The 27,834-nt window shown below is 42.7% G+C and overlaps 2 protein-coding genes across 2 annotated transcripts in view; one reads left to right on the forward strand and one right to left on the reverse strand.

The window, feature by feature from the left end:
- Positions 1-424: 424 nt before the first annotated feature.
- On the reverse strand, positions 425-8,125 carry LOC149285572 (cilia- and flagella-associated protein 97-like). The gene is made up of 6 exons (XM_089495175.1): positions 7,369-8,125; positions 6,982-7,047; positions 5,441-5,709; positions 1,235-1,344; positions 1,117-1,146; positions 425-512 (listed from the first exon to the last, which is right to left on the reverse strand). Exons 1-6 carry the CDS (start codon positions 8,123-8,125, stop codon positions 425-427), a joined length of 1,320 nt encoding a protein of 439 aa, XP_089351301.1.
- A 4,781-nt stretch (positions 8,126-12,906) lies between these two features.
- LOC149285573 (sorting nexin-25-like) overlaps positions 12,907-27,834 on the forward strand; it is a 65,951-nt gene continuing 51,023 nt past the window's right edge. The window contains exon 1 of the mRNA XM_089495176.1: positions 12,907-13,716. Coding sequence (XP_089351302.1) covers positions 12,907-13,716 — 810 coding nt within the window. The remainder of the gene's footprint in view (positions 13,717-27,834) is intronic.

The raw sequence follows: 27,834 nt of genomic DNA on the forward strand, positions 1-27,834 counted from the left end.
TTAAAATGCACAGGGAGGTGGGTTATAGAAGAGCTGGTCCATATCACCTCAATGAGTGATACACCTCACCTGCACCATCCTTATAGACCAATCATTTAAATTAAACCATTCACCTTAACACCAGCAATGAAAGGTACAGGGAAAAAAACAGGTGTTAGCATGCCGGTAGAGGTCTACAACAGCTGGAGTGTATGCACAACACAACACAGCATGCTGGAATGGCACGACATGTGTTATAAAAAATAAAAAACGTACAAAGAGAATAAATAACAGCCACTTGAAATACACATTATTTGTCAAGATTTTCACAATAGGATTATGGGTCCTTCACACATGAATTTACAAAATCACTTCAATAGAAATCTGGGATCAAGGTGGGGGTACAACCATTTGGGTGGATCATCACAGCCACGCTGCTCGGACATTACTGGACTTTGTAGGTCTTAGCGATGCGGCACTGGAACTGGTCCTGTCGCTGCGGCTGCTTGTACTGGACACGCGTGACAAACCACCTTGTAGAGGAAAAAAAAAAAAAAGATGTTAACTGCGGTGGAAGCACTGGTGAAGTACAAAATCAAATATACAGTATTCCCCTTTATCACCCAACGGGTGAATTTTTACTTTTGCCGTAAAATTCTTCCTTGCGAGTACAGGGGATTCTGGAAGAATAGCCGTGTAGTTTTTAATGATGGGGGTACTGTGAATGTGTTAACCTACATATGTTAGACATGTTATTGGCGCATATGCATTTTCTGAAAGTTCCGCAAGCAAACGTGATTTTTCGTGACTTCCTGAATCACGGGACGGTAGAGGTCTTCCCGACCCTGGTGGAACAAATTTAAAGGGACAGGACGTTTTTGAACGTTATCACAATAATATATTGTGCCTCAGGGACACCAAGATCTCCAGGGCTCCAGACTTCACTACACTCTTGCTCCTATTAAGGATATTGCTGCTGTAGGTTTCCATTTAATCTTTTTGTTTTGCTAGAAGAACGCTCAAACAAGGGTTAAGCCAATTATTCTTCTATATGTCAACAACAAATGCTACATTTACCAGGCTAAAAATAAAACACAAATTTTTTAGGGATTAGTTTTGTCATCTTGCACTTCTTACTTGGGGTCTGAAAACCGAGGATCAGGCAAACTGTAAGAAACAAAGGAGTTAAACATGTCAGCGATCAGCCTTGCCTTTTGAAGAAGATGAGCTGATCCGGCTCATGGACCTCCCTGACCTACTGGAGGTGGAGGTGAGGTATCCTGCTTGGCGCTGGTAATCCATGAGCTGCTCGGTACGCGTTATGCCAACTGTTGGTTTAACAGATTCCAGCCTTTTTAGCAAAGCCTGCAGGACAATAAAGCAGCAATGTTAGTGTGTGTGCGTGCGCAGTGCGGTATGAAGTGCCAGGGTAAAGGGAGCCACACATTCTCTTCTGTGGCTGTGCACACTAGTGGCAGACAAACACCGAAGTGGTGATTTTCAAAAGATCTCCTACTATTAAGCTTGCAGTAAGCCGAGCCATCTCAACCTTTCATAATCCAGTGTAGTCCGGCTGCATACTCACTGCTAAATCACACCTTTGCCAATCTATATATTGAGCTAATTGAAGAACCACAGGAATTAATAAACACATGGTTTTAAAATTACCATCTGGAACTTGATACCAGCGAGCTATTTTAATATGTAATAACACATGTATACAAAGCCACATAATGATATCACGAAGGGAACAGAGCCAGCAATGCCAAAACACTTAAAAAAAAAACCAATCTGCTAACATATATCAGGTTTGTTTGATCTACATGCAGTTAAGACTTGGATCTCCAGCCCAGAAGGATATCTTTGGCAAACTGCAAGGTTTTCATGGCGGAAACCTTCTCAGTTCCGTAAAGCATTTCTTCCCAAAGTTCCCAAACACATCTGACGTAGGATACACTTATCGTCGGTCATCTCCAGCGCCGGCTTGGTAAATGCTTGGGGAGGGGTGCCGAATGAGACTCCATTTTTCCTCTGCAATGGCAGAAGAGATTCTCGTAAGTGGGGACGCACCGTAGGACAGGCTATGAAGGCACGGTCTGTTCTTGGTGTGCATCTCATTTATCTTTAAGGATTGAAGTATATGAAAGAACTTTCATATTCGTTGTTTAGGAGGCTCCTAGGACACGGGAGCGTCCCTTTTTTTAAGCAAAGACAGGGATAAGAGTAGGTACATTTATGTTCTAAAGTAACCAGCAATCACAGACCCAGCTTCTCAGCTTGCAAGGGGATTCCAGATATTGTATTATATCATTACTGGCCCATAACAAGAGCACTGAACCAGTCCCGGTCCAACGCTTTCACCTTACAAGATAAAGTCAGGCAGGCATGACACACAGAACGAGAAGACATTCCTGCACATATACCCAATGTCACATGAGCTTGGATGTGTGCCACGCTATGTGCAATCAAATGGAAAGACTTAGCTAAGCAAAAAAGTCCACAGGGAAAGCCAGAAATAGACGATGCTTAATTCCTGAACAAGACACACCAGTGCAATGTCTTCATATCACCCATGCCAGCAGGAAACTATATCTGCTTATTATAACTATAAAACTGGCTGATTGCATGACCCTATAATATAATGTAAAATCCCTCACACTACCACCAACTACAAATGCACTTTAAATGGAGAAGTTATATTAACCTTCCAAGCCCTCATCATCTTAAATTGCATGATGGTTTCCTATGACTCGATCATCTCAAGTAACAAAAAGCACATTTGAAGGGGGTTTTTCCCCCAGAGATCGGTGCCACCGTTCATTTCACCTGCCCGACAGCTGGTCTTCTAGCCAAGCTGGCACAACCCCGTGCCCACATGCCTTCTCTCATCCACCCTGTATGTTACATCATTTTTCTTTTTTGTGTGTGTTTTCAAAATATCTGAGTGGTTGTAGAGGATTACATCACGTTTATTTATAGAGCACCGGCAGATTGAAATTGGCATTGCACATTTTGACAGAACCATTAACACACATTAAGACACTGTGGTAGAGAAGGAGAAGATGGGCCCTGCTCTTGGGAGCCTACTCCACGCAGTCCTGGGTATAACACGTCTGCTATCTCTGCCAGTCCTTGGTTAGACAGCTGGAACGCCAGGCAGCTGACTGTTCCAACTTATTTATACGACACAGGCCCTTCTTAAATGTCACTTTCACAGAGTTATAGGGACATTGGTGCTTCTTCTTTTGCAAAGGGCAACAGTGTCCTCAATATAAAGCTTCTCCCAAAACGTGAATAGTACATTTCTCTAAATCATTGAGAGATTATAGATGGGCACAAGTGCAATAAAAACAGATTGGTCTTTAAGTCGGAATATTTCCTGCCAAAGAAAAAAAATACTTGGGGAGAAAAGAAAGCAATTCTCGATCATCGGGAGTTCAAGGCAGACTGACTATAGTGTCTTGCATACTACAATATTCTAGAATAAAACAAGAATTAAGCTCATACCCAGCGATGACAATTCAAAAAACACCGAAGGCCATATATTGCTTAGGGTGCCACTATGCTCACGCTTATAGCAAAGCCATAACAACTTAGTCGTTGGCAAACACCTATGCAATCTATTTCTACCTTTACCTACTGCTTCTTTTCCAAACATATGAAAGGGGGAAAATATTATCACTAAGTATGAGCATGAGAACCGTCAGCTCACTGCACTACTACTGTGCAACGTTACTGCCCTCTCCTGGTCAAATGTATTACTACCATTTTCAAATATCGTTCCTAATTTATGTCTAGAGTTATAGTATAACTCTTTAAGGGAGTATGGATAGAAAGAAAAAAAAGACAACTGGACACAACTGTTTCAAAATATAATAATTGCACTAAAAACTGGGAAACTTGCCAGTATCCCGATTGCTTTATAGAGATTTGAAGAGAGCCAGACAGCTGATTTGTGTCTTATTTTGCTCCTGACAAGAAATATGAGAATACGGTTAGTCACTGGTGCTAGTAGGGTTAATTGGGGCATGTCTGCATAATGTGGACAATGACATGAATACACCAGTATTGTAGTGAGTAAGGGAGTGCTAGAAAGGCATCGCTGCAGCGAGTGCAGCAGGGAGGGAATCAGAGAGGGCATGGACAAGGTGTTTAAGGCAGATTTTAAAGACATGTGCGGTAAATATTATCACTGGCTCATCTCCAGATCCTTGCATATACTATATCACACTGCAGGAATTAACAGGTTTAGATGACTTTATGACCAATACCCTAGTATTTGTCCAGTACATATAAAAATGATTACGGTCAGGTCGCTTGATTTCTAGTCCAGCTATGACGTCATGGTTTGGAGCCCTGACAAATATTTGCTTTAAGCTTCACGTTAGGTAAACCCGGCATTAATAAAGCATTTTGGTTTCTACATTTCTCAAGCTTATTATGCCAAGCATACATTTTCAACTTGATGATATAGATCATTTTCAATGTTTACACTCAATGAGGACCACCAGTACCCCCAAATACTGTGTTAAAAGCACAGCCAAAAGGTTGACGCTGGATAACCTGCCAAATGGGAGAGAGTGCCATAGTCTTCCTCTGCCTTCGTTATGAATTAGCAATTGTGCAACTAGTGTTCATGCTAATACAGCCCAGTATTTTCAGACGTGCCAGCTTGAGAAAGGTATAGCGAGGCTGAAATGTGCAGCATTTAGACGTAGATGTGGTTTTTTTGAACTAAGGTTTCTCCCAGCCCGGGTCCTTATTGTTTCTCCATACCTATTCAAGCAAGTTATTCAAGTTTATACTCCATCTAAGACAACATTGTCTACATAAAGGGTTTTTTTTCCACTGCACTTGCTATGAAACTTCAGCAAGCTTTTACACTAAGGTATTGAATAACTTATTAAGGTATTGTAGATACTGATATTCTTATTATTTACTTACCCACTACTAACATTTTTATTATTTTTTGTTTATGGATAATATATATATATATATATATATATATATATATATATATTTATTTATCAAAATATTAAAGTACCTGAATATTTGTTTTATTTTATATTTAATTTTCTTCTTTGTCAGACCCATTATTAGGAGTTTGTGCTGCTAAGTATTTTTTCAATTTATTTAAATATTAAGGGTCTGGCCCCTTGTGAAGGATAAGTCCCTTTTATTATTTTTGTGGGATCTGTAAGTTTTGTCTTTTATTGACTTATTTCATTTATTTTTCACAGTGGTGTTTAGCGCTGTACACTATTCTATTTATGCTTCTGTAGCCCATTACAATTATAAGGAGATTCATTTTACTCTTCGCCACCACAAATCTATTTGGTTGTAGTTAATGTACATTGACTTAACTCGAGTTATGGCAGGAGAGAGGGGCGATTCCTTTCCATTCTGCATACCAAACCGGAAACTGAAATAAACGAACCCGAAAGGCTTGTGTAAAACATACCATGTTTTCCCTTTCGATACGTTGCTGCTCCCTTTGTCTATTCAGTGTGGTGTGATAGAGTCGGACAGGGGTGGCACTGGGTTTCGGAGGAGTTAGACTTTTGCCCCGGGGTTTGGATGCCATCCTGGAGAGCTCTTTCAGCAATCTATGGTTTTCCCGGTCAATATGCCTCACTTCCTCGTTCGTAAAAGAGTAATTCTTTCTGCGCCCCATTTCAGGGTGCTGGACTGCCAGGTTTTGATGGTCTTTCTTATCCAGATGCATAAAAGCTTCAAGGAAACATAAAAACACAAATCAAACGCATTATTGTCTAGAATTAGATATCAATGTAACGTGGCAGAAAGGGGATGAAGGGTAAGACCTCAAAAGCAGCAGCAAGATCAGTAAAAAGCCAATAAGGCAGATATCTTACAAGCTACCTTAAATAGGTATCTATTCATAATACAGTCTAACTTGTTTTGGGTTAAGTTATTTGGGCAATGCAAGGTAGAGTTCTACCTGCAAATTGATATTTGACCTTTTTTCAGGTTATTATATCCCATTATTTGAGGTCACACTAAGCGCATCTATAACCTTTTCTGTTAGTTGGTTTTGTGAATGGTATTCGCTGAATTCTCTCTTTGTTTCGTGCACTTATTGGTCATTATTATTCTAGCGGCAACCTGGGAATCTGAAGTTTTATGCCTTTTATTTTTTTGAAGATTGTGTGCTCCTCCATTTTTGCATGTAATATACAGATAAGGCTTTTAATAGAACATACCAACGCTTCAATAATTAAATCCCTGGATACGACAGAGAAAATGCTGAGACGTGAGCAAACAGTGCAAATCATTAAACCATTACTCCGTGGATCATCACGCAGGTCTCCCTGTACAAATATCAAATCAAAATCTAAGACTTCTAACTAACCAGCGGGATAGGAGATACTCTCTGCAAAACAATTTCCGCAAACTGGCGGTGGGAGCTAATTAAAAACACTGTTATTGTCTGCAAGGCAGTATGTGAGCTACTGCACAGTTTACAGAGAAACGCTGTAGGGGGCGCTCTATTTGTCATTAGCCTAAAGATAGAGCATTGAAGGATTACCATGGCAATGCAGAAATCAGGGACAGACTAATTAAAGCCCGACACACGCAATTCGCAGGAAGATCAGGACGGACGCAGCTTAAAACCTTAACTATCCGGTGTCTATATCGTAAGGCTTATAATTTAAAACACAAACCAAAAACTAAACACATGCATCAGGTTTGCCTGTGCGATGTTGCCTAAAGTAACAAATCTGTTGTTGTAAAGGTGCTGTTCCACTTCTGAGAAGAATTTGGCCGTTAAATGGCACTAGTAATGATATTTCTAATGCTGGATTTGTAGTAAATCACCTTTAATAAAACAATGAAGACGCAACAGAGGGTATCGCCAAACCTTGCTAGTAATATGAAATGTCATTCCGCGGGAGAAGATTTGTGTAAATCGGCTATCTGACAAGATAGTGAGCATTTATTTAACCATAAAACCAACAATTCGCCCCGAACACACAGGCTTACCTTTCAGCAACTGGTTTAGGTCCATAGCATCCTCTAAAATCTTTGGATTAGGCTTCTGTTCGGGATCTGACAAAAGAGGACATTTTACCAAAAAATTCAGGCAACCCAAAAACATGTGGCAGTAGTATTGAAGAGTCGGTTGTTAAATATTAAGAAACACATATTCCAATAGCTGATTCCACATCCAAGCCTGGGTTTGTACCGTACTGTTTAAATGGTCAAGACACAAGAACCCAATAGAGCCTTATCTGGGCACTCAGTACACAAATGTATAGATTATAAACAAACCAGGACTGCAGACAGTCATAATATCAACATACATATATTTACCATTTAACAGCACCTTCTACAGACTGTTGGCCTTGAAGGTATCAATTGTAACATTACCATATATTTCTTGGCTGATGTTTTCTTGCCGTTTTACTTTGTTTTTTAGCGTTTCACTGGTAGCTGCCAGATCAAAAGACTGTATCGGACTGATGTCGGGTGTAGAAAGAGGGGTCACATCAGTGACCGTGTCTTCGGATTCCTCCGCATAGTCTCTCAGATCCCTGCCTGGGTACTTCTCAGGGGAAGGCCCTCTCTCCTTTGAAGACTGGTATGAAGATCTAGACGTGCGGTCATTTGACCCGGCGTCCGAATACTCTGTATCCGAACTGGACATAGAAGAGGATAGATCCCTGCTATGCTTCCCTGCACTTTTCTTCACAAGGTTGGTTTGTTTTGATGACTTGGGTCTCGAGAGGTAGCTTTCTTCCTCGCTACTATCATCTTCATCTGGGTAGTAATTGTCCTCAAACTCCCGTCTTATTTTAGGAATCCCTGTTGGGATGGTTGTTTCTATTTTCAAGCTTTGTACGGAGCTTCTCCCAGACTTCACGGCACTGCTAGGTCTCATGGCCTCCAAAGCAAACCCAGACACAGCAACTTCACGCTCATACGATGGCCGACCAGCCGCTCTGTCACCATCTCCCTTGCCTGCACCTTGTTCTCCCTCTGCATCTTCTACCGCTTTTTTCACATACTCCGGCTTGCTTGGCCCCGAGGAACTGTAAACGCCTTTTTTTGCTTCTTCGTCAACATCACTGTCAAAAAAGGAATGATCGACATCACCACCATCTAAAAGGTTGCCATACCGATCCATGACGTCATGAAATCTTGACTTCTAAATTAACGAAAAGAAAAACAACAATCAACAGGCACCACAGCAAATTAACATACTTTCATTCTCTTTTCTCCCCCTTTCATTGCGACTGACCCTACGCGTTTGACTTTTTTGGATTAAGCTTTTTCGTTCTTTTCCGATATAATTACGTCTCGACCCCTAGCGACGGCTAAAATAGATTTTCTAAAAATAATCTACCTGGGAGTATTGGCAGTTTCAACTCCCGCACTTCATTATGCATTATGAAGAGCTAATAATAGCAGGGTTTTCAGTAGAATGGGCAGGGCTGGCCCCGTATAACACACAAAGGGTGAAGAAATCTCACTGGCGTAGTTCTTATTGTAGCAGTCACTGTGGTTGGCCTTTTATAACATACAGTGGAGTCAAGGAGTGGAAACAACTCTCCTAAAGCTCCCCTGTCAGCTCTCCCTTTGGCAAATGGACTCCCCTTAGATACCTCCTGCATTCATGAAGATAAGAGCCTATATTTTCTGGTAAAGACACTAAACCAGTAGTGATCTACCAATACATTTAAGACGTAAGAACCTGTATATAAGAAAACACTAAGGATGGTGACCACATATGCTAGTTGAAGATGCAGCATCATTCGTTGTGAGGGATGGACAGTGAGAATTCTAGCATCACACGTTCAGGAAATAAGCAAATCATCTACCACAACTCTGCACCCATTGTCCTACCAAGGTTGTTATGAAGAAGGTGTACCCAGAGCTGTCCTGGTATCAGAACCGACTGAACAGTCGCACAACGCCATGCTCACAACAAGACGGGGGAGGGAAGGTGTTTTGAAATTTAAAATAATCATAGACAATAATATTGATTTAAGGCGCCCTGTAATAGCCATCGGGTGTGGCGCTTCCATGGGGTCAGTGGTAATAGTAAATAGAGGCCAGCATCACAGCGATATGCAATGACACCTACCTGGGGCTTCACACTATAAAAGACAATAAAGATGAATCCAAATGACTACGATCAGATTTCCAGGTAAGAGCTGAATTGCCCCACCACCCTAGTTACCGGGGGGGCGCGCGCCTGTCAGTACACCGTGCGGAGACACAGCCAGGGACAAGCGCATCGGGTAACCACGGAGACGGACAGAGGGGGCGTGGCTACAACCGGTAAGGAGATGGCTATGGTCACGACCAAAGAGCCCCTCCATAAGCTCGCTGATTAGAACAGGCTTTCTGTGTGTGGCGAGAGCTATAGAGGTGCCGCAAACACCCGGGCACAACGCAAATATGAACCGCTAGCAAACAGCTTAGCTAAGGCCGACGTGGAGAACACGCTTGAGATCCTCAACCTCCCGCCGATTACCTTTCAAAATGTTGGGGTGCCAGCTTGAGGGCCGGTGTTTATAGCTGGAACTTAACCCTGGGGGCGCCGGAGAATCACGCGTTATCGCCTCGAGCTCTTCGCACTTATCCTTCTCACAACATAGCTACACTAGGCAGGCAGAAAGCTCCACCCGGTAACTAGTATACGTCACTTCCGCCATTGTAGGCAAAGTATGCCTCGGCAACCATTTGTATTAAGGGCACGTGGTTACGTAAACATCCTGAGATATATTTAGCTTGAGAGCGGGGAATGAGGAGACTAGGTAACCACAGGGCAGGATCAGCTCACAGCCTAGTGCTTTGACTTTTGCTGCACAATTAATATTTATGAATACGGTTTTTCTTACAAGTTTCTTTGATATTTTAACTTATGATATTCTGTGTCAGACGTTGACAGTGGTACAGCATAACTGCTATCATGATATACTGAGCCAGACATTTACAGTGGTACAGCATAACTGCTATCATGATATACTGAGCCAGACATTGACAGTGGTACAGCATAACTGCTATCATGATATACTGAGCCAGACATTGACAGTGGTACAGCATAACTGCTATCATGATATACTGAGCTGGACGTTGACAGTGGTACAGCATAACTGGGGAGAAAGAGGTGTAAGGGCAGTGTATGTGGCATCCCTTAGGTACGCTACTGGCGAAACTGCAGAAATGAAGCAACATTTGTTGCTTCAGACCTCAGCTTCCGTGCCCCATGAATCACTATGCACTGGCAAATGATGCCGAAGGCCGGGATACGACATCATCCCCGCCCTCTGCATCAATAGCCAGCACATAGTGATGAGGGAGCACTAAAGCAGAAGGCTGAAGTGGCAGACCTCACGCTCCCGTGACAGGATGGAGGATGAGAAAGGTAATAGATGGGGAGAAAGAGGTGTAAGGGCAGTGTATGTGTATATATGTGTGTTTGTAAGCTTTTGTGTGTGTTAGAGCAGTGTAGGTATTTCTAAGCTGGTGTGTGTAAAGGCAGTGTGTATGGGCAGTCATGTGTCAGGGCAGTGTATGTGTATATGTGTGTGTTTATGGCCAGTGTATGTGTGTGTTGGTATTTGTAAGATGGTATGTGTATGTGCATATATGTGTGTGTAAAGGCAGTGTGTATGGGCAGTCATGTGTCGGGGCATTGTATGTGTGTGTGTGTGGGCAGGTGCGTGTAAGGCCAGTGTATGTGTATATGTGTTTATGGGCAGTGTATGTGTATATGTTTGTTTATGGGCATGTGTGTGTAAGGGCAGTGTATGTGTGTTAATGGACCGGTGTGTCTATTGGCAGTCAAGGTCTGCTCAAGCTCAAGGTCTGTTTCTTCCAGCCCACAGTGTAAAAAGAAACAGACCTTGCACTACCTTAATTTTGGTCCGGTTAGAGGGAGATCCGTGATCTCCCCAACTGGCCCTGCACCCAACATCAGCAATTGCTGATTTCCTGGAACATGTCCTAGGACATAAAAGTAACAGGACAAGCTCTCAAATGCCAGGAGCCCGGAGCCTACCCTTGCGGGATGCGGCCAGGACTGCCCGCTGATGTTCCAGCTGACATTGCGGGAAACACCCCCATTTAAATGGGAAATGGGCAGAGAGCAGAGCATGTCAAGACCACACTCCTGCAAGGATTCAGGTGCTGACCTGGAGAACTGGTTCTTCTCCCAGAGTTCCCAGGTATGACAGTTGGGAAGTATGCCTCCCCAGGTAGCTGCCCCACTGTCCTGCTCTGGTGGGTAGCAGGGATCATGGGCCGGTTGGAGAGATCCTCTGATCTCCCATGACTGTAAAATCAGGGGAGGTCTGCAAAATCTCCCACTGCAGCTCCCATGTGGCCTCATCGAAATGCTCTGAAGCAGAGTGCCACAAGGTGGCTCTTGGGGTTAGGAGGAAGAGGAAGTTTTTGCAAATCTACACTAAAAATAAAACAACATACATTCTGATGTATTACAGAAAAGGTCAGGGATTTACCAAATTCTGTACTTTCCAAACATTTTGATAAAATATGTAACTATGGCTGTAGATTATATGGACACTATGCTGTTATGCAGAGCCCCGGGGAACACAGGAGAGCTGAACCCACGTAGCAGAGACGGTAGACAGGGCTCACAAGGTGGTGGAGTAAAAGTAAGCCATGACGTATAATAAAGTCCGAGGTCGGGGCAGGCGACACAGATTCAAGGTCAAGGAAATCTAAGGTGAGGGCTGGTGGCACAGGATCGAGGTCAGTAGACAGGCCAAGGTTCGGTACACGGTACACACAATAAACTAGATGTCCTCCGTTCTAATGCATTTGTCCCTTCCCTCACCCAACAGCAACTTCCATGCGCGTGGTATACTCCGCTCCAGCCCTGGCTCCAAGAATCCTGCGGAGTATGTATTTTTCTCTAGAAGGGCAGTCAGGGATACTAAGCTGCCTCGTTGACTATTAAGGACAAGCCTCAACAGACTCCATGATGGATACTTAAAGGCTACTGTGCTGAGGAATACCGAAGTATACTGAATTCTTATATTACGATAATACGTTCATTATTAAACACTGATATCGCTGGAGTTCTCGGGCAGCTGCATATTAGCCATTTGTATGTGTTCTAGTTCTGTTATCTTGGCCCAGTCTAATAGACAAACACCCTGACTGCTTATCATACCACCAGTTGTAAACGATAGAATGGCTCAGTGTTAATTACCCTGCTGGACTAATGAAAGAACTGCCCTAAACAATCAGCTCAATGTGTGGTTTAAGCTGGGAAAGTCACCCAATATATCACATGACTGCCAACATGAGTTTTATTGAAACAAAATTAGATAAAACCAGGTTTTTGTCAACAACGACCGACATTACTGTATACAGTGCTCGGGGTTATTACTGTATACAAACTGGGAGTTATTACTGTATACAGCGCTCGGGGTTATTATTGTATACAGCGCTGTGTATTCCGCTCACCATACCAGGAAACTTCTTAGCGCTTACCCGTAGCCTTCTCATGCGGGACGTGGCCAGACCTGCACACTGATGTCAGCGGGCAGTCCCGCCAACGCCGGGAGAGTCCATGCTGACAGCAGCGGGAAACACCCCCATTTAAAGGAAAAAATGGGCGGGGAGCGGGGCGTGTCAACACTGCTTTACCTACCCCTATTGCTAGAAGCCATTAGCTCTCTCCTGGTAAACAAACCAGACCTGCAGCGGCCATTGTTGTCAGTCATGCGCTATGTTGGCTACTTTCCCTGCTCAATCACCACACTGAGCTGATGCTTTATGGCAATGCTAATGAAGTCTGTCCCTCAGCGTGTCTGACTGGTCTATTAAGACTGAGCCATTCTATTGTTTCCCACAGGCAGTGTGATAATGAGCCGGGTGTTTGTCTAGTAGATAAGGCTCAGATAACAGACCGAACTAGAACTCGTATAAATGGCTCGTACGCAGCTGCCGGAATATTATGTGAAAGCAGAGCTGGAAACGTGCTGTAACGGGGCTGCTGGGTCCGCGATGCCCGGTACACGCAGGGCTCTGGCTCCGAACAATAACATTGTGTACACGCAAAACGGAAACAACCGGAACACCAATCCCGTCAGTCTCCTCCTCGCGGCACAGGGACGGGGCGGGGAGATGAGGCTGACAGTCCCGGGGATTAGGGAGGAGACTCGCGGAGCAGCCGGCCCGGAGCTTGCGTTCATTGGGGGAGATGTGCAACCCGGCGGCGGGGGATGCTGGAGCAGCATGAATGCCCATGGAAGCCATGCCGCCGGCGGAACGGACACCGGGGCCGGGGATAACAACGGCAGTGCGATCCCTGGAGCTGTTCCCGGCCGGACGGGGGACACGGACCCCGGGGTAAATAACGTGCACTGCAGGAGGAAGGATCCCGGCTGCGTGAAGAGCGACTCCTGGAGCTCCGAGCTTCCTCGCCCTTCGAGCATCGATGAGAGGTGCAGCAGCCCCCACGACCCGGCCAGTACCGGACCTCCTACCTTCAGCTCCCGCTTCATGGTGGCCGCGGTGTCGGGGCTGCTGCTCGTGTCTCTACTACACCTGTGTCAGGGCTCCCTGCTGCCCTCCGCCCCGGATCTGTGCCTCACCGTGCTGCTCCTGCGCTGCTTCATGTACCTGGTCTGTGCCCTGTGCGCCCTCATCCTGGGCTCCCTGCTCGCCCTCCAAGCCAGCGGGCGCCCCGCCGCTCCTCCCGACTTCACCCGAGCCAGGACCGTCCACAGCAGCCGGGTAAGCAGTGGTGGGACGGGACGGGTTAACAGCTGCCGCCAGCCAGCAACTCACATCAACCTGATCTTCCACCTCCCCTAAGGGGTTAACGCGGCCTCAGTGCAGACTCTGCTGCCGTCAGTGTACACGAAGCCTGCTGCACACTGACAGCTCGAGGGTCAGCATAGAAATAGATCCAGGGGAGGAATAACCTTCTAATGCATCCGTACATTATTCCATCAATGACACTGTTTAGCCCCAAAGGGTGGGCATTCCCTTAATTTATTTCTTAAATAGACCTGTGTTTTCATTTTAATTAAATTTACTTAAATATTTCATTTAAATATTTTAACTAAAACTCATAATATGATGAATTTATGCTTAAAAAATGGTTTTGTGACCTCATGAGAGTGTAATGGGGGAAAAATCCTGAAATGAGTTTCTTCTGATACATATACCGTATGTGAGTTTTTATTAAAAACAAAAAAATTTGGCACATTTTAAAGCTTGTTCCATATTTTTTTTTTCCGGAAGAAATACACCTTATACCAAATGATGCGGCTTCATTTATTGCACCTGCTTTGATGTCGGTGGAGTTTTAACGTGTATTTAAAGGTGCTGTTCCATCATAACGCTTCTGAAACCTCATCCATTGATGCCCAAACTCTTATTCAGAGTATTTACCGGGAACGCGTAATTGTCATGTGACACAAAAGTAGACACTGATAGGTTCTTACAGTATAAACTGGAAAAAGCTATTATTGTTAAACCTTCAGAGGAAAGGATAAAATCTTAGATTTCTTTTTAGGCACAGAAAAAAATGAATGAGTGGAACAGCACCTAAAAACCAGAGAATGGCATTTATAATAACGGGGGCTGATTGGACATTGCCGGTGATGCGTAGCTTCGGGACTCCCTGGTCTCCTAGAGAGGTCCTCGTAGCGGAGATGGCTTCAATGGTGTAGCACGGCTGTAATATAACAGGAATTCTATTTTGCCCCCCTGGTTATTGAACGCGTGGTACGTAAGGTGGCTACATTTGTTATTCACCATTACAGTAACAGATTATTTCGGCCGGCTGGGATTGAAGGACCTTCTGTGACCCTCATCTCCTGCCATTATTCCAAACGCTGACAATGCTTCATGCTGTCGGTTTTTCGGATTTCAGCCATCTCACGCTTAATGTAGTTGAAATAAATTCAGTGCCGATCTGCGGTGCCTCGTTCGTCATGTCCTGACAGATGTCCTGACAGATGCCCGGCCATGTGCACCCTTTTCATGATGCTTTGTTGATAAACGCTTGAAGATGAATTTGCTTCACATATTTCTGGTGAGGATGTGTAGACCTTTTGTAGAACTGCATGGAATAATGAAGACTTTTTATGGAGTTTTTTGGATGCACCATTCTCTATATATGCTGTCTATGACTATATCCTGGGGGTTTTACCCCAAGCGGTGGGGGTACATGAACACTTCGTTCCCACCAGTTGGTCCACCTTGTTGATGTTTGTCTTGGAACTTCTTGGAACTTGGGTTTCTGCAGAGGAGGTTCTAACGAGATGCGATAGGACGTGAAGCTGCGTAATGTCAGATGCAGATGGGCGACGGTGAACTTTTCACTGGTAGCTTTTGTGTTGGATACTTGTTCTTGTTGTACCTACATCCAGTTGTGGGGCAACACGATTCTGGGTTAAAGGTGGCTTTTAGCATCTATCGTTTTGATGAGTGGGACAGGAATAAAGCTATCCTGAATCCAAAATAAGACCAAGAACCGATTAATTTCTTTATGTCAGGAGAAACGGTCAGAGTAGAAGTTCTTGTCGGCCGACAGATTCTATGATTCTGCGCGACTCTAGGAATAACTGCTGGTCAGGTCACGTGCTGTGGATGGTCTTTAAACCCTCCTGGAAGGCATGTCGGCTCCTCGTCTGTGAACTCTTCAGATGATGAAATGACTGCTGCTTTCTTCTGTCTGTTCTCTTACATGTTTTAAGCCAACACTATGCGTATGTTCCTGATTTGGTTTTGTGCTGTAGTGTGTGCATTGTGTAGTGGAGACCTGAAGTGGTTAGAACTGCTGAGAGCGAGCCATTCATAAGTTCCAGCTCAATACCACTGACCGGTCCTTGCGTGCCTCAGAAGTGGGCCGCTCGTTTTTGCTCTGTGTTTTGCATCACACTCAGCCGGCTAGGAATCCAGAGACCTTAACTTTGCTTCACACTGATGTAGTTTATAAGAGAATGTAAGACTATGGATCACTGGGCTCGGAGAAGCTGCTGCGACACTTAATTTCCAATAATAGTAAATGTCAGCTTTAACAGTTTCTTGTTTTGAGACTGTAATCTTTTGTCCTGCGTTTTTATTACTGGTATGGTTGAATATAGAAATTTAGACTATTTCATTTTTGTCCTGGAAAGTTGGAAGGTTAACAATGTAATTTGCTTAAAGGCATGCGATCTATGAACAGCACAAAATAAATCTGTAGCATGCAACTGTTTTGTTTGGGCCGATCGATAAATCGTTAAAATCTGAGTATTTCCGTTTTTAAGAATAGTGTATACTTCTAGTTTGTTACGTATCTAGATGCTATGTTGGACTTTTCATGGGTGGTCATATAGCAACATGAATAGATATTTTTAGATTTGGGGTTAGTAAGTATACCCCAAAGAGCAAATCACTAAGATGCTGCATGTGGGTCAACTGGGCTCCTTGTTGCCCATATCTTAGTTCCTTTCTGCTGGCGTAAAAAGAACCCACACAGATATAGAGGTCCACTGTGGGAGCACCCAAGGGACAAGATGACTCCAACCCTACTCTTGGATGCGTCCACCTAAAGAACGAAGGATCCGGGTGTCAACGCTTGTGCGGTAGTGAATTTCCCCTTTAATCCTGGTAAGGCCGAACAGCTTCTGAGGTTCTTCTCAATATATACCTGCATCTATTGATTATTATTTGGATGATTAAGTTTAATTGGTCGGGTAATAACACAGAACACAAAATCTTGTCAGATTCATTAAGCTTGCTTCTAGGAGGTTACCCATGACTTTTAAATATGTGATATATATGTATGCGTAAAATACCATCGATAGAATTTTTTTCAAACAGGATTAAACTAAATTGTTCTTTGTTCCCAAATTGTTTATTAGATGATTAATCATTGTTCAATTTTTTTCTCGTAAGGGTTAATCTCTTATTCGAAATATATTCCTTTTTCCTGCAAAGATTTCTGTATTCCGTTGCACAATGTTTAACACACGAAAACTCTCCCAAATTTGCACATCAGCCACTTCAGAAGCGTATTTCGTAATGAGTGTCCTGGCCTTTCATTTACTTGAATTTTCCAAATGTAAATTCACAGACCCTTGAAATTACGACGGTCTCAAAAAAATGCGGTAACATTAAACAAGGATGATTGGAACAGAGAACTGATTAGTGACGCCGCTGCGATAACAGTAAATATCCTAATGGTATTTACTAAGAAAACACTCTTCGGGAAGATACACATTTTTTTTATGGTCTCTTGATGTAGAAAAAGGTTTGAGGTATTTTGCAATATTTTATGCTTTTCTTAACTCCTGGTATTACATTGGATAGGTCTTTCTGTGTGATGTTCTTAGCATATCGCCCAAACCCGAAAGTCATCTTCTTAGTGTGCTCGACTCACATACACCTTTGGGGTGTTTCTGACTGTGTGCTTGGCTGGCTCATTTCTCTCACAATTTCCTTTCACGATTGTCAATAGCACTTTTATCTCTTCGCAGGCACCCGCACCACCACACTATATTTTTTATTGCTCTCTCTTTCCTTTCATTCTCATCCCATGCACTTTTTACCTCTCCCCCACCGCTCCCCTCTCTCGGCAATCTCTCTGCTCCCACAAGTCCTATTCCCACCCAAAATCCGTGCCTCCCTTATTGCTATGTTTCCTCAGCCACTCCATGTTCCAGGAACCTGAATAATCGCATCCATATACCCTGCCACTCCAACCATCCTTTTTCCTTAGCTCACTGGAATGCCCGTTCTGTGTGTAACAGCCATACACAACCACTTCATCTCTAATTACCTTCACATTCTCACTCACTGAAACCTGGCTAACTTCATGCAACACTGCCTCTCCCGCTGCTTTCTAATATGGCGGCCTCCACCTCACTCACACTCCTAGGCCTGATGTCAGAAAGGGTGGTGGTGTAGGCTTCCTACTCTCCCCAACAGTCACTTTCCAGCCTATTCCCTCTGCTCTATAACGCTATTTCTTCTCTTTTTAGGTTAATGCTATCCAGTATTGCTGTCACATACTGTCCCCCTGGCCCTGTTAATATCTTTCTTGACCGCTTCTCCTCATGGCTTCCCTTTCTCTCCACTGATGTCCCCTCAGTCATCCAGTAGACATCACTTTGCTTTAAAATTCCTTTCCATCACCTCCTCCTCTTTTGATCTTGCGCATACTAACGCCCCTACTTAGGATGATGGTCACAGCCTGGACCTTATTTTTTTCTAGTGTGTGCTCTCTTCTCTATTTCCCCTTTTCAACCATAGAGCCATTTCTATTAAAACTAATTATAGTATTCATAGAGCTACATAACCACATGGTCCATAAAACAGAGTATACTGCATAATGTATTATATACCAAATAATTCGGCAAAGTAATAAATATAAAGAAAAACCAATACCGCTAAAATATTACAAAGGCAAACACCTTTTCTCTAGCTCAACGCAAACTTTTTAAAGGGATGGAGCTGATTTATATAACCCACCCATAATTGGCGGTTTCAGTGTATTCCAGTCTTGGTGGCCGCTCGCCAACTAACCAGAAGTAGACTGATGTCCATTCCATAGCGGCACACTCCACGCAATCAGCCAATTGGCAACTTTCCGGCAGCGTAAGAGAAGAGTAAGTCTTAGAAGACTTAGTCAAAGCACTGCGTAAGTGAGCAAGATTAATTCCTAAATCAAGGAGGTTTCTCGGCAGCGTGATTAGGTATAAACATATTACACAAGATGGGGGGACCTAATCCCATCACATCTGATCCGTTCAGTTGTACAAAATAGATCAAAATCCAATATTAAACAGGGTCTGGTAGAAGTGGATAGTCGCAGTATAAAGCCTTATCTATTTAGAGAATACAGACTCGGTTCATTGGACAGACATTAATGTTTTCAAAATATAATAAAACAAGGCTGCTAACGGAATAGAATCAAAATCACACAAACTTTAGCTCGAAGCCATGAGTGGGTAGACTAGACAGGCCAAATGGTTCTTACCATTCTTCTTGGTTTTTATTTTTTGGGGGTCTTCCACAGCTACATTCCTTGCTAAACTTTCAATTGAATAATCAATAAAAATCACAAAATAACATCAGTAAAAACAATGAAAACATAGTCCTATACAGCTAACTGCAATTTCAGTGCCAATCAGAAAATATGTCAAATTGCTGTATATTTTCTCTTAGAATATAATGAAACACGTATTTGCATAGGATGCGAGCAGTAGCTCCATTAATATATAGTTCTTTTCCTCGCATTTACTTCTTTTCACCTTTCCCATATATATTCTTAACCAACAATGGTAATGCATTGGGGAATCTGGATTAATTTGTGCATTTGTGTGTGAAATATGACATTTCATTATGGTAATTATTTTATAATTTTTATCAATCTGCGATCTGCAGTGAAGTGGCTGATGCCAAGATTCCTAGTACTGCTCCAAAGCCACTTAATTATGCCGCGATGGCTCATAATTCCATACAACTGTTCTCATAAATGTCATAAAGCCACTCTGTTATCCAATTATATTTTTGTTTAAATACAGCCTTAATTGGTGCAGCGTGACATTGTTTCATGGAAGCGTCTTTAAATAGAAGTCCGGATGTCCAAGTTCTTGGAATAAACCTACATATGATGGAATTGTGATGCAAACGCAAGTAAAATTCATAAGGTTTGCGTAATGAAAACAAAACCAGAATACAAATTTGATTCAATTAAGTGCAACTAGTGCAGCCCAATCATGAAATAGGTAAAAGGCTCAACAAGATAAAGAATTCACTGCCTTAAAGGCAGTATTACACCATTATATCTTTAGTGCATAATAGCTGCATGGTCCCTTTAAATATCCCTGTTGTATGTTTTTCAAATGCCTCTCCAGCGCTGACTTGGGGTAAAATAGGGGCATGGGTCTGAAGTCCTGCCACGGATGGCTTCAAGCAGCCAGTCAGTGGCATGGAGGAGAAGGGCATTTCTGTTGTGGATGAATGGATGTTAAAGTACTCGGATCACTTTAATATGAATGATTTTATAGTGGGGGTGTCTGGGACATCAGACAGTCCTTTAACCTACACATACGCTGTTCTGATGCCTTGTACCTGTATAGTCACAGTAGAAGTGCTATTGTAATACCAGTGAGCAGGTTAAATAGATTTAATGGGACAGGCAATTATGGTTTAACAATAAAATGCTTAAAACACTAACAAGCTGAGTCAAAGTAATAGAAAACATGCTAAAAAATTTAAACTACGCCCTGACGGTATTCTAGCCAAATTAGCAGATAATTGTCCAGTTTCAATACAAATGCTAGCAGTGTGCGATGGGAGTTACTTGTTTGGGTGACCGCTATCACACGTTGTGTGTATTATGTATTTCTGATCAATAACTGGATGGATTGTTTGAAAGCAACTAATTGATGAGATGTCATATTACGTAGAAATATTTTCTACATCATTATAATTAACACATTTTTAGCCAGTGTTAAGCGAGTGCCAGAAAATGCTAATTAAAAGATTGCAGGAGAATTGTGGCTTTAGTTCCTTAGCTTCCCTGTACATTATATATGACCAAGCCTAGTGAGATGTCTTCAGATTCTCATTTCACATTGAATTATGCATTATACGGGGGCAGCTCAGCCATTGCTAGAGAAACCTCCTTGCATTGCCCATGCATACTGAATAGTGAAGTGAGGAAGTTGAAACCGCAACTCTCCCTTTAATGAATAAACCTCAAAGTTTCTGACTGGGTGATTAGTACTGAGCCATTCTGTAGCCACAAGCAATATGATAAGGAGTTGGTGTACTTATCTGGTAGATCAGGTTATGATTACAGAGCTAGAACACATACACGTCTTCAATGCAGCCACCTGAGAAGATTATTTCATGCACAAACCGTACATTGCGTGTCTTTTCAGAACTTATGAATATTAAAATCTCTGTGAGCGTTGAGGGAAGTTACCAAGGCTGTTTGGTGTGTTTCGCCCACGTGCCATTTGATAATTGCTGTTTTTATATTAACAGCTATTGTCTTGCTAATGTCTGCAGTTGTGTTTCTAATTGATAAAAATGTTTCAGATGTGGAGAAAAGTCAACCTGAGGGTTTTACTGGGCCACTTTCCCAAACTCGGTGGCTTTCTGTACCGTTGTCTACGTCGTTTAGAGACAAGTTCCTTCTGTACATTTAGCGGTTGGGTGGAATTGTTTTGCGGGGTGAAGTAGTTTCCTGGCACAGGTGTCGGTGCATCTGCAGATGATATGACGTCAGACTCACTGAACATATTTGCATGCCTGTCACTTGTGTATAGATTGATTAAAAGCGCCGGTGATGCGTCGAAAGAAAGGAGAATCCTTGTTGTGTTATTAAACAAAGGTGTGTCGTGAGTATAAGAATGTCCCTTGATGCAGAACTTTCCGGTGAGAGCTCATCCTAATGTGAATACAGTCTGGTTAAGAGCATTTTGTATGATTGTATTAACCATTTCGGCAGACTGAGGAGGAAACACAATGCACTGGGCTTTTAATTACCTTAATTTTCAATAATACTTTTAAAGAGGTACGCCAGCTTTTATGGATTGTTTTACATGAAGCAGTACTATCTGTCTTTACGCATCCCTGAAACCCCCACTATAGAATAATTCATATTAAAATACTCTAATATCCATTCTTATAAAACAAAATAAAGCCTTTACCTGATGTAGACATTGCAGTCCTGCTGTGTCTCTCCTCCTCCTCCATGGCCCGACGCTTCCTGCCATTGATTGGCTTCTTCAAGCAGCCAATCAGCGGCAGGAAAGATTTCTCATTGAAATTAATTGGAATGCTTTCCACACAGGCTCACAGAGGTCTCCACCTGAGGTCCACCAGTCCATAGCCTTCTCTGATCCAGCGCCAGAGGTTACTATATCACATGCACGGCGTTTAGCTGGGGGGGATGGGAAAAGTGAAAACGCATGTAGGGAATTCTGCAGAATCCCTCAGTGGATTTGCAAAACAGACCACAAAGCCAAGGTGCCAAAAATGTACGCAGTGCTTCTTACAATAGACACATTCAAAGAGTTTGACAAACCGAGCAAGATTACAATCTGTCATGCATTAGTGCGTGTGATGGCTTGAGTGTCCCATTTAGTGCATAGTTTTCAAACTATTATACGCATGGTAACCATTTTACTCCGCATTTTACGTTTTCATGGTGACTCATTTTCCCGGGGGTTGCCTAGCGCACAGTATTCATTTTTTATTCATTAGTAGCTCAACTGAAGAGTTTTCCATCTATTGAAATCAATTGGCACTCGAGTCACTCATGACTTGTGGTTCACCCTTCACTGGGTTGCCGATTAAATCAGTTAGGATCTCAACTCAAAATCCCTGACTTATTAATGAATCAAAGTATATGTAAACTGAAATGGATGTATCATACAGCTGTGTTGTTCATTGAGAAATAATGGTAATAACATGAATAAAATGGTTACTATGTATGAATTTGGTCTGCGAGTCTCCACAAGACGAGCTCCAGCACTGTATCAAAGCTACTCTGAGGTGGAATAAGCTGGAAAGACACTCGGTGACAAAGAAGTGTCATTATTTTTTAATCTTAAATTATCGCGTGCGCTGATGTACGTTTGATTCACGTGTAATTGAACACATTAACACGGGCCTTTACACAGGCAGAGTAACTTACATTATAACACTGGAAATGAGAGTAACCTAGATAAGTACACGTGTTCTGCATTAATATTTCAGGCAGCCCTTGTGGGATGAAATGCAATCCTGCCTGCTGTAGTTGGCAGCCCCGCAGCCCTTGGTGCTGATGTTGGATTTGGATTTTCTCTTTTTATAATGCACGCTGTTATGGGAAAATGATCATCCATCCATGCACTGAACTGGTGAGATTCGGCATATAAGTTTCATTTTTTTTACGTGTATCTGAAAGCTGAATGGTTTTCTACATATACATGTTTAAATTTAACTTGATACAGAAATCCTATTTTTCATGTATATGTGCAGTTTTTTGTCTGTGTGGATGTAGCAAGACTTTCATGTTGGTTTCTGGGGACATCCTTTTCTAAAATCTACAGACACATTTGTTTCTGGCAGCCTTGGTTTCCCTTGTTCCATGTTTTTTGAAGACCTCACACGTCAATCCATCTTTTTGTAGAATGTCACGTGATAGTACTATTGGCTGGCTGAGTGTGATGACATGGTGTTGTTATTAATATAACATTATTTAGCTGTTAATTCACATATGCCTGGTGCCACTAAATCATTTGGTGTGTTATGTGATACTTTGTTTGCATACTCAGAAAGTGAGTGAAGACTGAACTCACAGGTACAAGGGAAGACAGTGGATAAGGTGACTGAGTGAGAGAATACTATGTTTTTAGCTTTCTAGTATTACATTACATTTTCTTTAAAGGAATATCAAGCTTTAGGGGTGCGGCCTATATATTCGAGACGATATGATATATGTATTGTATTTTATATAATACAGCCATTACACATTTTAGGCAGAACATATTTGTTTTGCGATGACTGGCAGTAAAAGGTCTAGCTGTGCACTTTTCTCTTATCAATGGGCTGTGATGGGGCATGGCACCCGGACACAGTGAAGTACTCGGTTGTTCAGTCACAAAAATGTATGTGTTTTTATAGACTCGAATGTACATATTAAATCACATGATGAATGGTGGTGGCGAAAGAACAAAGCTATGCTAGAAATGTTAAAAGTGGCAGCAGAACAAATAGCTTATAATATAACAAATTGAGATAAATATTAAGCAAAGATCTTTAGAAAACCCTTTTTTTTGTTCAGCAGACAGTTGCATTTAATCCTCAAAACCAACTAACGAAGCACACAAATTTATACATTAAATATTATTTGAAATATTGTCTCTTAATTTTTCATTCCAGATATGGCAGGTAGAATCTTGGAATATATCTGTAAATGATATTAAAGTAAAAGTGTAATGCCATTGTAAGAATTAATATTCTATACGTTGGGATATTCAGAATCAAACAGCTTGCAGAGTGAATTCTTATCAAAAGTCAACAGCCTCTTCCTGTAGTGTTGAGTCTACTTGGCTATCACTTTTTCCATATGGTCTGCATAGTGGTCTGATCATTTAAGGAGGAAGCCATGACATTATGGTGGTTACAGTATTACAAAATTACTGCGTTTGCAGGTAGTCTTATAATCCGATCTCAAATAGACGTCTAACTATAAGACTAGATCCGGATCCCATGCAGCGCTGCAGGGGACCTGGATCCACTTCTCTGGCAGCTGGTGAATGTCTGTTCGATGCGTCCAGACAACCTCTGCTGCTGCCAGACACTTCCACTGCGGCTTCTGTGACGCAGTGCCGGCGTGACGTGACCCTCCTGTGCTCCTCCATAGAAGCCCTGGTGGAAGTGCCGTGCAGCAGCAGAGGTTGTCTACATGCATTGTGCAGATGTTCGCTGGCTGCCCCCACTAGGCACAGGGGGGTCTGAAGCATGGGGGCAAGTCTGGGGATGCATTGGCAAGTCTAGGGATGCATTGGCATATCGGGGGACAGAGTGGCATATCGGGGGGTATAAGGCATATCAGGGAGGCAGAGTGGCATAATGGGGGTATAAGGCATATCTGGGGGCAGAGTGGCAAGCCAGGGGCCAGATGTGCATAACTGGGGGGCAGGTAGGCAAATAAAAGGAAATAAAGACAAGAAATGCATTTTTCTCAATCATAGTTTATTACTATTTCCTATAGGGTAGTCTAATATTCAGGCTTTTTCTGTTTTTTCCTAAATTAATATTCAAATCTCGTGGGGTTGTCTTATAATAGGGTCGTCTTATACTCGAGCAAGTACGGTAATACTACATTAAAAAAAAGCTCTACTGAAAAATGTACACAGCTGTGCTAAGTTGTGGATGGAAATCATAAGTCGATGGTATTTCAGCTTTTCTTTGTAGAATAAATAGAACAGACATCCAATTACAAAGCCTGCAATTTAAAATTCATTTTAACTTTCAGCATCCTTTAGGTTTTTAGTTTTTTTTTAGAAAGGCATATTTCCCTTCTCATATTAAATCCTTTTCTTTTTAAGTAGAGTACTTGAAGCAGATCCCCATGGAAACCACTGGCATGTTTTAAGAGACAAGGGATGTTAAAAATATTTTTTTCTGCTTCCCTGTTTTTCTTTTAAAACAAAAAAAACCCTTGATAAACCAAGCTATTGTCCCGTATCTGTGAAAAATAACTGAGCTCTATATGCTCAGCACAAAAGAATGTATTGGAAGAATATGCTTAATTGACTAGTACTGGCGGTCAGTTAATGCAATTGGCAACTAATTGAATGACATAGGACTAAATACAAAATCCATTTGAACACTGATTCTTTCACAAATGTAGGGAATCGAATGAAATCTTAATAACAGATGAATTACAGCCGTACTGTAAATTGAAATATGTTCTTTGCAATATCTTCTAATTTAATTTCTTTTTGCATGCCGTATCAAATTTACTGTATCGTGGTACCGAGCTTATTATGGGGAAAAAATATTCTTATTGTCAATAATTCTGATCGCAGCTTCCCTCAGACCTTTAAAGCTTATATATCTGAACCAGTTACATTGATTACCTAACAGCTGTAGGGAGTGGGGTATTAACCTTCGACGCACCCCAAGGCCTAAGCCAGGCCAGGGCCACCAGCTGCCCCCTCTGCACCGCCATCCTTAGTTCTGAGCGCCAGGGCGTGCCGCAGTGTTGGAACTCTGGGTGGTGTGCTGATACATCAGTCCTCCATAGTGTTTACAGGCATGGTGGGGAGATCATTGATTGCCCTTGCAGCAGCTCCGCTGAGCAGGGGTACTACAGATAGCCTGACTGCCCAAGACACCAACTGGCTCCCTGTTATGACGCACAGGTGTTGCTGCACTTTGGACCAGCTGTTTTTGGCCTAGTTGACTGAGGCCAGAATACACCGTCAGCTGTAGGTAGCTTTAGATTATGGTAAAAGCTATCGGTGATGGTTTCATCTACATGGTGGCAGGACTTCATTGTAGTTGGTTGTGGAGCTATTTTCTTAAGTGGAACCTTTTCTGCTTTGTTAATCTCCTTATCATGTTCTTACCCAAAACATACCATAGAGTGTTGATTTTATCAGTAAAGTCTATCCGTGTTTATATTTAATTTTCTAAGATGTCTGGGGTTGTCTTATATCAGATAAAAGTATGATTTTCATATTGACACGTGCTGTATATTTTTGTATATACCAGCATATCTATAACGCTACATTGTATCCACATACCTTTTCTCACAAAGAAGTCCTTGGTTTGTGAATATGCTTGAGGCAGGGGCTTTCAAATAACCATGCTTAGAAAATGAATCTGTTGAATTATTTTATGTAGGAATTAATATAATAATATCTGCGCATCGCCATGTGGTCATTATCTTCTTGTTTTGCGTAGCCTTGTGTGGAACAATAACTGAAAGCAGGAAATACTGCACAGGTGTTCAGAGAAAAGGATCACGTGCTTTAAAGCTTGAATGCTATATGTAGCCGGCAGACTGGGCTCAGAATGGAAACCATGTAAAGCTTTTCTTTATCTTCACATGTCATTAAAGAGGAAAGCGTTCATCTAGAGCAGGGGTCCTCAAACTTTTTAAACAGGGGGCCAGTTCACGGTCCCTCAGACCGTTGGAGGGCCGGACTATAGTTAAAAAAAAAAACACAAAAAAAAACCTGAACAAATACCTATGCACACTGCATATATCTTATTTTGAAGTGAAGAAACAAAACGGGAATAAATACAATATTTAAAATTAAGAACAAGTAAAGTTAAATCAACAAATATACCCTCCCCCCCTACCCACTATATAATCTCTCCCCCCTACCCACTATATATCCTCTCCCCCCTTACCCACTATATATACTCCCCCCCCCCCTTACCCACTATATACCCTCTCCCCCCTAGCCATTATATACCCTCTCCCCCCTACCCACTATATACCCTCTCCCCCCTACCCACTATATATCCCCCCCCCTCACCTTGAAGTCCAGCGACGGGAGCACGATGCTTCTTTCTTCCTGCACCGCTCGCTGGTGCCCGCTGCTTCACTGCTGAGCGCCGTAATATGACGTCATATTTCGGCGCCCAGCAGTGAAGCAGCGGGCACCAGCGAGCGGCTTTTAAAGGCTGTCTTCTTTTTTTTGATGCGGGGGAGAACGAGGGGCGCCGAGCGGTTGCTAGGCGCCCCTCTCTCTCCTCCGCATCAGTGTTTAAAAGCCGCTTGCTGGTGCCGACTGTTTCACTGCTGAGCGCCGCAATATGCCGGCATATTGCGGCGCTCGGTTGCCATGGGTGCACGCATGGGACGTCAGTGACGTCGCTGCGTGCGCCTGCTCCCGGCGGTCCCCGCGTTTTTAAAGTAAACCCGTGCCGCAGGGACTTCACAGAGGCATCCTTGTGTCCCGAAAGCATCTTTCGGAACACATGGATGTCCTGAGGCAAAAACACCCGGCGGGACGGGTAAATGCGCTCCGTAGTTTGCGCGGGCCGTAGTTTGAGGACCCCTGATCTAGAGCGAAGAGAGAGCTGCTGATCTACTTTTAGGCAGCCTAATAGGACTGCTCACTACCATAAGAGATGTCAACAAAAACAGCCAACATCCTACCAGCTGATCTGTTGATAATCAACTGGCTGCATGCAGGGAAGCCTGATCCCTGCTAACATGCAGGGATCAGTCAGTGTGATGCCACAGTTGCCCCAGCTGCAAGCCACTTTTTATATTTTTCTAACATACCCTATACCAGGTATCTATGAATGGCTTAACTGGAAAAAATATACAGGTTTCTCTAGGGATAAAATGTTTATAGGGTTGTTGCCTAAATCCAACGCTAGCGT

This window comes from Sceloporus occidentalis, unplaced genomic scaffold (genome assembly GCF_023333645.1).
Source record: "Sceloporus occidentalis isolate IW3139 unplaced genomic scaffold, rSceOcc1.0.p SCAF_77, whole genome shotgun sequence".
NCBI lineage: Eukaryota > Metazoa > Chordata > Lepidosauria > Squamata > Phrynosomatidae > Sceloporus > Sceloporus occidentalis.

What these genes read in the sequence shown, in the direction of transcription:
- LOC149285572 (XM_089495175.1), bottom strand. Translation starts at nt 8,125, where the DNA reads ATGGATCGGTATGGCAACCTTTTAGATGGTGGTGATGTCGATCATTCC. An exon ending in GTATCGAAAGGGAAAACATG is followed by an intron (nt 1,345 to 5,440) that starts GTATGTTTTACA and finishes ATTGTCCTGCAG; the next exon opens with GCTTTGCTAAAAAGGCTGGA. An exon ending in CCTCGGTTTTCAGACCCCAA is followed by an intron (nt 513 to 1,116) that starts GTAAGAAGTGCA and finishes TTCCTCTACAAG; the next exon opens with GTGGTTTGTCACGCGTGTCC.